The sequence below is a fragment of the Nannobrachium achirus genome, assembly GCF_963921795.1.
Source record: "Nannobrachium achirus genome assembly, chromosome: 5".
Lineage (NCBI taxonomy): Eukaryota > Metazoa > Chordata > Actinopteri > Myctophiformes > Myctophidae > Nannobrachium > Nannobrachium achirus.
Genome location: NC_137814.1, coordinates 12033353 through 12047919, shown reverse-complemented (window position 1 = coordinate 12047919; position 14567 = coordinate 12033353). Strand labels below are relative to the sequence as shown.

General features: G+C 41.6%; 1 protein-coding gene across 1 annotated transcript in view; it reads right to left on the bottom strand.

Moving 5' to 3' along the window:
- Nucleotides 1–3369: 3369 nt before the first annotated feature.
- dcaf8 (DDB1 and CUL4 associated factor 8) overlaps nucleotides 3370–14567 on the bottom strand; it is a 20549-nt gene continuing 9351 nt past the window's right edge. The window contains 6 exon segments of the mRNA XM_080725274.1: nucleotides 3370–6198; nucleotides 7899–8015; nucleotides 8941–9060; nucleotides 13277–13411; nucleotides 13414–13499; nucleotides 13502–13522. Of these exon segments, the coding sequence (XP_080581400.1) occupies nucleotides 6091–6198; nucleotides 7899–8015; nucleotides 8941–9060; nucleotides 13277–13411; nucleotides 13414–13499; nucleotides 13502–13522 (587 nt within the window). The 3' untranslated portion in view covers nucleotides 3370–6090.

Below are 14567 nucleotides of genomic sequence, written 5' to 3'. Positions count from 1 at the left end.
CTGGGGGTGCACATCACTGAGGATCTCACCTGGGATGTGCAGAGTGCAGACAGAGAGAGGGTGGTGAGGAAGGCACAACAATGTCTCTACTTTCACAGACAACTGAAGAGAGCTATAGCTCTCTTCCCATGCCAGCTGGAATGGGTCCCAAACAGATATAAAAAGTCAAACCTCGGTTCGAAGTGAAGCGGTGAACTTTTATTCTATGTGTTCTAGAGTTATGAACTCTATACATTCTTTATATTCTGAATGAATTAATGATTTTATCTGGAGGGCCGAATTGTCATTTGAAGCTTGACCAATCCTCAAAGTATCCAATCATCAGACCGGGACGGACACTACACACATACGTACGGACGTACGTACGGACGTACGGACGGACGGACGGACGGACGGACGGACGTACAGGACAGATAAAACCTGTTAATTCTGAACTGAAATGGCCATATATGGACATGGGACACACATTTTGCTTTTTGAAAAAGCTTATTCATTCTGGACTGATATTCTGGACGTACGGGACAGAAAAAATCTGTTCATTCTGGACTGGAGTGAACATATATGGACATGAGGTGACATACATTGTGTTTTTGAAAAGACCTGTTCATTCTGGACTGAGATGACCATATATGGACATTAAACACACATTGTGTCTTTGAAAAAACCTGTTCATTCTGGACTGAAATGACCATATATGGGCGTAATACACACAAAGCCACTCATTGGAAGCGGTTTTCACCGCTTCAAAAAAACTAGAGGACGGACTACCCTCCCCCTGCTATTCGTTTCAATGAAAGTTGCTCAGTGACATTTGAAGCACCCAGAAGTCTGAAGTACCCCAAAATAAGGAGTTGGCCTCAATATGGATATTGATAATAATATAGCTAGAGTTTTAAATGCAGAAGTGTGGTGGTTCTGGGGGCGGTGCCATGGCATTGGTCTCACTGACATTTCATAGTTCCTACATCCCATTAGTCCCAATCTGGTGAATGTTAACCTGGTGAAAATGCTATGCCTAAACCTAAACCTAACCCTAACCTCAGTAAAACTATGCCTAAACCTGTTCCAAACCCTAACCTCAGTAAAACCTAACCCTAACCACATTAGGACTAATGAGATATAGAACTAATGAGATGTAGGACTTATGGGCAGTTCCCATGGGGGCTTAATTGGTCCGAGCTTTCTATCGAGGCATCACAGAGGACTTCCTGTCCTTCACTGACTGGTATGGCGACTGTACCGACCTCTACCTGCAAGGCTCTCCCCTATCCAAGCCCTTAAACACTTATGTTGCAATGATTTTTTCTCTTCAATGTCTCGCGTTGCCATGGTTACCATAGACTTCCATGTAATTGTGCAATTGTGTAAAAAGTGCACGCCCATGCCTAGATGATGCACCACGTGTGTAGATGCTGTTCACAGCTTTCAAACAAAAAAATCCGCTTGGAAATCCGTTCAGGCATTCATGATTTATGGGCCATTATGTTTTCTACAGATGTAAACAAACATGGCTGCCATGTTTGAAAGAATGGGTTGGTATGGGGGTTAAACATGCAATTTCGCGATCGCAATCATGCCTAATACATTTCTGGAGGTCCAAAAAAAAAATTTGAAAAAAAAAAAGATTTTTTTTTTCAAAAACGGCCCAAACTCGGGAAACTCGGGGTTGGCACAGCGTTGGTATCAATACAAACTCGGGAAACTCGGGGTTGGCACCAGATGTGTTAATACAACGAACGCTGTGTCAGCAAAGCTCACAGAATCATCAAGGATCCATGCATCCAAGCCATCCCAAGATTCCCAACCACAGTGTTTCAGATGATGACACAAATGGCTCGTCTCAGAGCCACCGGCAAAAGAAAAAAAGCTTATCTTTCCCCGTACAATGCAGACACACGATCTGACAAGAACAAAAATAAACCATATCAAAAAGAAATGCTGAAATGTTGTTGGTGTATATAATATACCAAGATCATACCGTATGCACTTGTACATGTACTTTTTTTAGTTTGATTATTCTTATTAACATAATGCTGCTGAATTGTATGAAGGAAGCCAAACAAAAATAAGTTTTACCTGCACACAAGATGTAATAATAAAGCTGCACAACCTTGAACACAGACAACTTAATTCTGAGTAGAATTTACATATTTAGAAATACACAAAAATCGTCATAGTGTGGATACTGGTATTGACACGAGAAAAATTATGGTTTCGGTAAACATTCATAACCTGCAGGTTACATGTAGATGTCTAAATTGGCAGTTTATATGCAATGACATATTATTGTCTATCTGATACATTATGTACAGTACATGTTAAGCCAAATTTCCCAAGACAGCCTAATTCAGTTATTTTCAGGCTTAGAAAGCGACAACACCGTACAATGAAGCATTAAAATCAGGCTAAAGTACAGTGCGTAACAATTCATCATTGGAGACAAAAAATGACTTTAGTCCGACTGATGCCTGATATTTCGGTCTGATGCAGATCCCCATTTACTTTTAAAATATTTTGTACAAAAGAAAAAAGCTAAACCTGCCGCATAGTTGTTGTAAAATAGTGTGTATACATACATGCACACCCATATCTATATACACACGCACACACACACACAAACACCCACTGTATATATATATATACATACATATACATACATATCGATATATCAGCCAAACCGATATAGGATCAAGCTCTAAAAATGATCACACAAAGAGCACTGTCTTTTTGTTTATTGCACAAATCGTACATGTCCAACTGAACTGGTAGAACACAATATCAGGCAGTGGTGGAGAAAGAAAACTGATCAAAAGCCTTAATATGTATACAAGAACAAAAAAATAGCCAGTCAGTAGGAAAATCTGGATATGAATGTCTGTTTACCCAACAGAGAAATATTTAAAAAGGATAATTTCGCGTCCATTTTCTTTTTCTACATGATGGAACCAAAACTAGGCTCAACTGACTGCTTTTCTGTTCTTAACAGAGGATGTAGTCTGTAAAGGGAAACTAAATGATGTCTCAAAGTCAACAAGTTTTTTTTTCTCCTCTTCATTTTCAAAAGTACATTTTCCTTATACAGTATAGAATATAAACCTCTGGATCAATACCAATCAAATCAATCAAACAAGTAATTTTTTTTTCTTCTTTTTTTGGAAGTCAAACCGTTTCTAAAGTTTATTTTTCTCATTTTTTTTTCCTCTTTACATTTTTAATATATATTTATATATGTACATATAAATTCAACTAACTAGAGTTCTCATAGAAAATGAGAAAAGCTGGGACTTTATCGCTCTCACATAAATGCCTGGCAAGCATACCGACCCCCCCCCCCCCCCCCCCCTCCTCTCTCTTTGACATGGTATTAAATACAAGAGAAGTGAAAGATACCTCTCATCTGAAGTGTTAAGTGTGCCTCTGATACCAGACCTGGGTCAAAAGTATATTTTCTGTTCAATCCCCGACAAATAGATTTATGAGAATGGTTAACCACTTAAGCCCTGTCTTGCATAGTCAGACAATCGAGATCTCTACCTTCTGGTTGACATCAGCGAGAATGGCTTTAAATAAATCTATGCCTAATGCTTTAAAAACCAATCATATCACCTTTGCACTGGCTCTGTAATGCAGTTATTTAAAAAAAAAAATCCAAATTGTTGACACTGACACTAAGTTTGAGCCCATGCATTACATGTTGATGTTACCAGATGTATCAACATTTGGAGATCTGACTGTCTGGCTACTTTAATTCGTACGACGGCGACAAATAGCCATAGAATTTTGAGGCAGTGGCTTTCAACTCAGGTCACTGGAACCCCAGTGTCCCTGTTGGTTTTCTGTCCAGCTACATAATCAGACTAATTTAGACCTGGGACATCAGGTGAAAGAAACTAACCATCCAGGTAGAATACAAAACAGCCAGGCTGGGTCCTCACTTCCTAAGCAAAGCAGTTGAGAAACAGTCTGAACAAACTGAACACATTTGTCGAATAAACGAAAACGCAGCTAGCAATCTGAACGCACTCAAGTGGCTCATTAGGCATTGTTTGACCCAGGTCTGTTTCGCCTGTATTCGACAAACGGTGTCTGCCTTCTGAAAAAGCCCACGGTTCCCCGACAGGAACAGTCCCTACATCCACATTACATTATTATACTGTCTGGTTTATAACTTATCATGACCAGCTTCATGAATTCTCATCTCCAAAATCCAGGGGCTGAGTGGAGGATTCCGTGTCCAGGACTGGTGTGAGAAAGCGGAAAGAGGAAAGGGGTGCTGGTGGAAGCAAGAGGAAGCTTCTCTTCCTTCTCTCGGCTGGCGCTCAATCAAGACACGCCTGCTAAGTGCAAAAAGACCCCCCCCCCCCCCACTCAAAACAAAAGCAGAAAAATAATAATATATATATATATAATATATCTTACAGGATAAATACCTGTATGACCTGAAATTAACACACTTTGAATTAACCGAGGGGAACATTCCAATGAAGGGGTAAGTGCAAGCAACTGACATTATATTAACAGACATTATTCATTCACTCCTTCCCCCCCTTTGGTACACAGTACACAAGTGCACATTTTTGTCGTCGTCTCAAACCAAAAAAAAAAAACATCCCTGATTACTAGTGCACTCAGTTGTGAGGGAAAAGGCCAATGGAGAGGATGGTGTAGTTTCTGAAGGGGCAAGACTGCACGTGGAAACCTAGTAGTCATGATGAGAGAGCAAAAACACAAGACTCAGTATCTAAAAGCCCCGTTAGCAGTCCCTAGTGTCTGTATTGCTCCTTACACCCAACACAACACGCTAAATGAAAAGCCATGGGGTAACCAACATCTGTAGGGTGCATCCTTTCATATTTTGGCCTAAAGGAGGTGCATGGCTCATAGGGCATGGGGGTCACTCATGTAGTTTGGGTTAATCTTCCAGAGATCAAGAAAGGGCTCAACAGGTTTCACAGCAATCTGCCATTGGATTTGGTTGTAATCAATACCTTTTTTCCCCCCATCCACTAGATTTTGAAATAACCTGTTTTGCAAGTGGAAGGTGGGGTCACCAAAATCCGTACGTTTCATTCTCTGGGGTTCATGGAGGTAAACAGAAAATCCAGCCAGTAGTTTTCAAGATGTGTTTGGGACCAAAGCAGTGAACAAACCCACACAGTCATATCCTGAGAGCACCTGCTGCTAGCGGGACTAAAAGAACAAGAATGAACATAATCGCTTAAGGTGTTTGCACACTGCTCGATTTTGGCCATTGTATACGTTCATTACATGTGACACTGTGATGGTGTGATACTGTGCGATGTGATTATCCACATCGTCAGACTGAGCCAACATCTCTCATCGTGTGATGAGACTATGACCAACATCAGCCAATGTAATGTACTGTATGCCAGGATCAAAGTATTAACATTCAGTGACGATGTCACCCTGATCAATGCAAGATACTTGGACATCATGTTTGACATCAGAGGGCCAATATCTTACAGTGTGTAGTCACCTTCACTAATGTTTGGTGTTGAAACACAGAGCTGGAAGGGGAAAAGGGCTGGGTAAAATCGGGCTCAAGTCCCCCTACAGCTAAACCCCTCTTGTAAATAGACTATGCTACTAAGAGGAGAGAGAATGGTGACGTGCTAAGGGAAGGAGAAGGATGGGAGCTTGGATGCTGGTGTTCTCTAGCTTACTAAAGGGTGCTCAATGTGGAGGTCTTTCGCCCTACACACACACACAAACACACACACACACACACACACACAGAGTACATTGTTCTAGGCAGAACATATTAGATATGCATGGACAACCAAGGGACCTCCAAAGTGGTTTATAGGGACATAAGCGCGCATCAGAACTTTCTTCATACAATAGTCAAAAATCAGGACACTGGAAGTCTGTCGTCCCCCATTTGCACACTGTTGTCTGGCAGGAAAACCAGGTTTTAAGCATCTCGGCCACTCTCCCTATGAGTAAAATGTATTTGTATATTGATGTGTGTGTCTTGTGTGTGCCAGTGTGTCAATAGTGCTTGCCTATGTGCATCAATTCTAGAGCAATAAAGTAAGTGTGTGTGTGTTGTTTGTCTGCATGTATGGCTCAGGAGGACATGCACTGGACATGGTCTGGTGCTCCGTCCTCTTCGTCAGAGGAGTCTGGAGAGCTCCAAGACTCATCCGTGTCACCTTCCCCACCCTCACGACGAGTCTGTGGATAGAGAAAGTTTTTTTTTTAATACTTTCTAAAAATATTTCATATCAACAAATCGACAAAAAAAGAGATCTACAATTTGAGCTTGTAGATCTGCTATTTTTACCATACATATTTTCACCTATATATTTTGTTAACTAATAACGTTCATTAATCATAATCGAGGTAAAATGTATAATTGTTTTGAAGTAATATCGGCCATCCCTAGAATGAGAGTGTCACCATGGCAGTCAATGAATATTTGTGGATGCCTCGTCAGTGCATCTAGAATGTAAGTTTCAGGCCAGTCATTAATCTAAGCAGTGGAAAAACTGAGCCGAGCGTTAGTAGCTAATGATGATCCCCATACACTGATTTGACAATGATGTCAAACCAGACTGGCCACTTGGCCTTTGTTGTTGCTATGTTTCTGAGGGTAAAATGACAGAGCAAATGGACGTCAAATAAAACAAAGACCTTTAGTCTATGGCAATAATGAGTTGAACTTAAGCATGCTGCTCTGGATGCCATTTCCATGTTTCACATATTGACACAATGTCCACAGAACTGTCTGCACACAGTGCCATATTAGTGGTTGTTACAAAAGAAGACGTTATAGTTCAACAGTCTGTTCTGTTTCAGTTATTTTGTAATTATCCAATACCAACATTAAAACCCATTTAGGCCTGAACACATTATGACGCAATATTTTATGCTTTAACTATTGAAAAATAGCAGATATACAAGCTCACAGCGCGGTGTGAGCTTGTAGATCTGCTATTTTTGAAAAATCGTGAAAATTAGAATTTTGACCCGATTCTATTAGTGTCTTTTGAATCCTTCTAAGATTTTTGGAAAAAACCTATGTTTCTATACGTCAGCAATCTGGCCAGCCATCGTCAAAGAAAAGGTCCTTTTCACTTAACTGGAGCTCAGTTAGTCTGTTCTTGAGAGACTGCTATGTCAGTGGTGCTCAAACCTTTTCATGTGAAGGACCCCCAAAATGATATGTATTTGGCCACGGACCCCCATCTCAAAATATTTAGTTCCAGGAACCACCCAGAAGCTAAATTTGAGTTATAAACGTTCGCTTTGAAAATACATATATTCAAAGATTTGCACACATTTTCATGACTTTTTCAAACGCGCTGTGAGCTTGTATATCTGCTATTTTTCAATAGTTAAAGCCGAATAATTTGAGACCAGTGATGAGACCACCGTCCTGGAAGCAGTAGTGGAGAGTAACTAATTACATTTACTCAAGTACTGTACTTAAGTACAAGTTTGAGGTACATTTACTTTACTGGAGTATTTCCTATTGTCAATACATTTACTTCTACTCCACTACATCTCAGAGGCAAATACTCCACTACAATATTATTGTAGATTTTGATTATTACAAAACATACATAACCACTTCAGCACTTGGCTGAACTTGGCTAATTGAAAATAGCCGTTCTACTGTACATTGAGATGTGACGCATTGTGAGCTTGTAGATATTTTCAAACGATCTTAATACATTATACATTTGCAAACTTGTGAAATGGGACATTCGGCTCAATGAGTACTTTCTACTTTTGGTACGTTAAGTACATTTTGATGCCAATACATTAGTTTTACTTGTAACGTAGTATATCCACACTGCAGTATTGATACTTTTACTTAAGCAAAGATTAAAGATTGCGAGTACTTTTACCGCCGCTGTCCTGAAGCTTACCCTCTGGGGTCGTCTGTTCCTCATGTGTCTCATCAGGAACCACAACAGCTGGGTGTCGTACTGGTCACCGTGGCGCACGCTGTCCTCATCGCGCTCCCGCTTGTTCTTCTTCATCACCTTGGCAACCAGAAAAACAACAACAGCAGCAACAACAACTGTGATGTCGCTCAACAACCGGATGTTTCTCTGCCTCTCATGACTGCTGTGGCATTGTCTCAGCCACTCAACACACATGATGTGTGCATCTACAAGCACGCACATACACCTAGAAGAGTCATGCTGATAGCTATGGAATTGCATCATTACATTGATTTAATTGATTTTATTATTTTCTATTAAGCTGTAATCCTGGGCGCTGCTCTCCCTCTGCCAACCTGGGGAGAGCCCCAAACTGAGCTCATGCTTCCTTCAGTGCATGAGGAGTGAGCACGCCGCTTCTTACCGCCTGACAGGGGGGAGCTTCCCCGGTTGGACGTAACGCGTGGAAGGAACACGTTATTCCAACCAGTTCCTTTCCCTTCCATCAGGCGCCCCGGTTGGCCAGGGGGAGGTATTATAGAGACCAGGATTACAGCATGTTTTTTGTGAGGGAACCTACCCTAGGAGACAGCGGGAGAACATGCAAACTCCCCACAGGGCGCTGATGACGTGGAGGAGAGAACACGCCCACAGCGTCCCCCGGCGGGAATCGAACCAAGGACCTTCTAGCTGTGAGGCGACATCACTAACGACTGCGCCTCCGTGCCCGATTTAATGTTACTATTGACCGATTGTTGTCATTAGCTGCTTTGTCAAGAAATAACCTGTTTGTGCTTTATGCATAAATATATAATTTCAAGCCAATTAGTTTTTTTTTTGTATTCCATGCCTTATTATTTATTTAACCAGGCAAGTCAAAATTAGGAACAGATTCAGATTTAGAACAGCGGCCCGGAACTTCCCCCCCATGGGGCAAATTCAGTTTCAGCCATGAAAGAGGATACAGATATTTAGAAAATAATAAAAAAATTACAGTAGAGTGTATTAGATATAAAATGGATACCTCTTTTAGGCCCTTGAGTCCTGTGAGGCTCTCAGCAGTAGGGGCCCACAGCTTGACATCATGATCAAGGCCACTGGTGGCCATACCTGGCAGGTGGGGGTGGGGCTCCAGACAGTTCACCTGCACAGGGAATGAAGAGAGAAGGACCGAGGTGAGGTTATGAAGATAAGTGAATGTTCAACCCAAACCCACACCGGTGTGTCACCTACGTTCATTCACACACAGTTATTGGGAGGTCACTACCTAGATTCAGATTCAACGGTTGTCACAAATGTACAGGTGTGCAAAATATACTTGTCTTGCACAAGCTCCCAACATTTAGGGTTAATATGGCACTGTGTGCAGGGTTTCAAGAATATTGTAAAGAAGAGAGAAAGAAAGAAACAAGGACAATAAAGTCAGATAAAAATGGCAGCAAATATAGATATAGCATCCCAGTCTCTTGCATGGTTCAAATAGCAATTAAAGAGGTGGTGCCATAGTTTTGTACTATGGCACCACCATATGTGTCTATGGAGTTGGCATTACTCTAATAGACCCCCAGGTGTGGTTATAATGTGAAGATTTGTCTTCCCTGTGTATTTTTGGTTACTTCCTGTAAAGCTGAAAGACTGGGCCTCAAAAGGCCCAGTCGAAAAACAGAGTTTAAATGACATCACATAATCAACCCCTCCCCTTTTACCACCTAACCTCAGCTGGGCCATCAGCCACCTGATAGTCTCGCGTAGCCAGACAACTATTCCACAATCTCTGAATGCTATAGAGTCTGGAACAGCAGCTCCCGAACGGCGAGTATCGAAAACGGGCATTACCGTTCAAAAAAATACATTTTAAAATGTAATTTCTGCTAAGCAGCACGCTAAACATGCTTATATGATTTTTATTTATATAATGATAAATGTGTGTGATGTGAGACGGAAACGGAAGTGACGTGGGGGCTTCACTTCCGCTCTCATCTCGCACTCATCATTTCTTCCCCGGTCTGCCAGACTGTATGCTGGGAGCATTTGACCAAATCGCGGAGGCAACAGTCTGGCCACGCGAGACTAGCCACCTGACAACCCACAGATATAAAAAGCTAGACACCTCCTCCGCCGCTGCAGTTCATTGGTGCGACTTGTAAAACAGGACTGGCGGAAGTGCAGAACTGGTGTACGAACTGTGGAAGGCACTCTGCCCCCTGCAGTGGGAAAGAGGGAGTCCTGCCAGTCCAGCGCCATCTGATTGGCCAACCGAGCGTCCCATTCTGTGACGCCCAAGGAAGCGTCCTTCAGAATTCCCGAAGCTTGGAGGAGGCGTCTACCTTTCTATGTCTATGTGACAACCAGGCATACTTAATGAACTGGTGGGTGTGGCAACATAAAAACCTAGTTTTAACTCTTTCTGTACCCCCTTTTTTTTTTTTTTTTTTTTATCATCCTCCTAGTATAATCATAATACCTGATCATGGCACTGCATCTTTAAACGAGGCATACATTTGCAGCAGATATAATAGAATCAGTCTCTTGTGCAGGTGAGACACCACTTAGCATCAGATGTTAAGTGTATGTGACAGCAGTGCAGCAGAAATGGAGTGTAATAATAGTCATATTCTGAAGAATAATACCAGTGTACCCCATAATAATAGTTGCTGGCAGTTTTAGGGAAGGACCAACACAAGGATCAGAGGATCATAATAGAATCAAATATTGTGATATTTCTGACCAAATAAATACCCTGATATTGATCATTTTGGGGACGACTATTTGATGCTTTCATGATATATTTACAGGAGCTTTTGAGAAACAATAGTCATGTGGATATGATGACCAAACAAGCAGAGGCATTTGTTATTCATGTCACCATGAACTAGGGCTGTCCTCGACGCAGGATTTATCAAGTCGATTCGAGTCGCGGGGGTTAATCCGACGCGTCGACGAATCGTTTATGTAAAAAAAAGAAAAAAGAAAAGAAAAAAAAGTGGTGCTTTAAGCTTTTAAACCACGTCAACGTAATACAATAAAACAGCAATATGTTTTAAGCCTTTAAAGTGAATTAGATCCATGAACTACCGTGCATATTGAGACATGATAGCGGTGGACACTGGACATTAATGACGATAAGATTGCGTCCAGCCGTGCGTAATTTGCCGTGCGTAATTGTGAATTGTGGAGCAGAGTAGAACAACGGAGGAGAGAATAATGCATCTCTTTGACAGCATGTCGTGTATTATTTCCACAAGTTGTATTTTCTCAGAGCACCGCTGCTGTATCAAAAGAGCTATGTTGCCGATCTGGTGCGAGATAATAAAAAGAAAACAGTTCGCCCGTCGCTATTCCTCAGCCTGAGTCCAACCACCACACACCCACGGCAGTGAAAGTGAAAGCGCATCGCGCTGGCTCTGCTGCTTCTTTGGCCAGCTCTCAAGTAGAATAACAACACGTCGACGTATTTCCTTTCCAAGCGGTTAACTTCAAAATAAGAGCTCCCTGTTATATGATCAAGGCAACTTTCAAGTCACGTGAACTGATTTTATTTTTAAGTCTAGTTTACAAGTAGTAGGAAGTATGGACTCAATAAGAATTACATGACAGTCACAGTCCAGCGCTCTCATACCGCACCACAGTATACTGGTGTGATAAAAAAATTATATATTTTTGACGGCTCGACTCAAACAATTGGCGTCGATTCCGGGGGCTTAAAACGACGCGTCGATACGTCGATTTTTAGAGGACAGGCCTACCATGAACAGTCCAATACATTTAGAATATTGTATCACTTTAATATTTAAGGAATATCGTGATAACTAAATTCCAGGACGATATCTAGTCTCCCACCACAATAACAATCCACTGCCCAGCTCTATTTTTTAACACTTTGGTTGCCAACCCCGAGTTTCCCGAGTTTGTATAGGTAGGTATCCTACCTGTGCCAACGCCAAGTTTCCCGAGTTTGGGCCGTTTTTGAAGAAAAAAATATATATATTTTTTTCAAAAACAATCTTTTTTCAAAAATGTTTTTTGGACCTCAAAAAATGTATTGGGCATGATCGCGATCGCGAAATTGCATGTTTAACCCCCATACCAACCCCATCTTTCAAACATGGCAGCCATGTTTGTTTACATTTGAAGAAAACATAATGGCTGCTATCTCATGAATGCCTGAACGGATTTCCAAGCGAATTCTTTTTTTTTGAAAGCTGTGAACAGCGTGCACACACGTGGTGCATGATCTAGGCATGGGCGTGCATGATCCGTGCACTATGAATTACATGGAAGTCTCAGTGATGTTACTAGGTTTTCAATGTAATGGGTCCCGGGACCCACAGGTGGTCATTCAAATGGGTCCCAGAAAAGTTTTATGAGTCCTCAATATAAAGTTTACGCGCGCAAAATGGCGTCGGACGTCGGTGGAATCAAAACATTGACGTTTCTATCGCCGGTTTAAGACTTTCTACGTGGATTTTATTTGTGTTAACGTAGGGTAAAGTAGGATGCTTTCACCCATGAACAATGGTGGTGTCTGTGGAATTTCTTTTTTTTTCTTTTACCGCGGTAAATTATTTGAACATGGACTCCAATGGAGGTGCATCCCCGGGACCCCAGGACCATGACATGAATGAGTCCCTGGGTGACTTGAATGAGTTTTTGATGCGGGATGCGCACGTAATGACATCACTTTAGTCTATGGAGACCATGGCAACAGGAGAGATTTAATTGATTGCAACAAGAGAGTTAAGCCTGACTCATGCTCAGGTGTAGCACAAAGAAAATATCAAGTCGCGTTGCGATGCATTGTGAGATTTAAGATCACTAATTAACTCAGTCGGTGCCATATTTAAAGTGGGACCTCTTATATTGCCGTTTCGCCAACAAAGGGTTAAGAAAATAGTGTGCATGCTGGTGCACACATTCGTGCACAGATCATGCACTATGCATGTGCATGCTTTTCACAGCTTTCAAACAAAAAAATCCGCTTGGAAATCCGTTCAGGCATTCAGGAGAAGGCAGCCCTTATGTTTTCTTCAAATGTAAACAAACATGGCTGCCATGTTTGAAAGATGGGGTTGGTATGGGGGTTAAACATGCAATTTCGCGATCGCGATCATGCCTAGTACACTGTTGGAGGTCCAAAAATATTTATTTTCCAAAAAAGTGTTTGAAAAAAATATATATATATTTTTTATTATTTCTTTAAAAAGGACGTCCAGAAGACGTCTGGCAGGGAGGTCCATAGTTAAAAAGACGTTTTTATTATAGAGAACGTTTTTTTTTTGGCAGGGTATGAGTTAAGTATAAATCAGGCTTTACTCTTCACTTTGGTTCCACGACTCCTTCCCGTGATTGCTGGTACTCACCACTCCACCTTTGTCCCCCTCCATGAACTGGACAATGCGAGCAGAGTATTTGTCCCACAGGTAGATGTGTCCACAGTCGCTGCCACTGACCACAAACTCGCTGCACGGCCCGTAGAAGTTAACTCCCTTCACTGTGTGAGAGAGGACGGATGTTTATTTGAAACATCATGAAAATTTAACCCAAGCCAAATGGTGATTTTCTGCTGCACTGAGTACATGTTTTGTCAAGTATAAAAAACAACAACACTGCGAAGCAGCTATTACCCGGAGGTTCTTTTCTTTTGACAAAAATGCATTTGGTGCATAATTATTAAAATATACCAACAACAGAGGGATAGCGGCATCAGATGCAGGCTAAAGGTACATGCTTGTGTGAGGCAATGAACACCAGTCAAATTCTATTCTGGTATGTTTGCCAGACCCATGAAATGGGTAGGCCCTACATAAGCAAATGTCGGTCTGTCTGTCCGGGTTTTCTATATAAAGGGTATATATGATGATGACATGATGATGACATGCCTACAAAAGGTATGATGTCATAAATGATGATGACAGACAGGGGGTCCTGGCACAACCAGGTTGACCTGGTCTAGTTTTTACTGGGTGAGCCCGGCAGCTGAATTATGGAAGCTCCAAGCCACTGTGGCTGGCCTAGCATGTGAAAGGAATGTCTCTTTACCTTCCATAACCTGAAACATTTCAAGAACCTGTGAAGGTGTATGTTCCTTTTGTTCCGTTTCATCATTCTAAAACAAGATGGAGTCCAGTAACAGCTTGGCTCCCATGTGGATCACTGGCTATTATGAGGCCAGGTGATTATCCGAACCTTTTGTTATCTTTCTGCATTATGTTTTTTGTATTTTCAGTGAGACGTGATGTACTGTAGGTCAGTGATTCTCAACCTCTTTCATTTCAAGGACCTCGAGTTTGATATGCATCAAACCTCCCATTTGATAATGTTTATTTTATGTTTTATTTTCCCTTCTCTGGGACCCCAATCTACAGAGTTCATAAGGGTCTGTTTGGTTCCACTTGTAGTTACAGACCCATAAGGGTCCTTTTGGACCCGTTTGGTCCCTGGACCTGACAATAGAGAAGCAGCAATATAGGCTAAATGACAATGAAGGTGGCTTGCTTTCAGCTTGTATTGTTTGTTTCTGATTATGTCAGTCGTCACCAACTTTGGGCATGGTTTGACCCAAGTCCCACTTCCATAACTCTTTCTAAAGATTTTTGGGCTTTTATGCCTTTATTGTTAGGACAGTAGACTGACAGGAAATGGGGAGAGGTG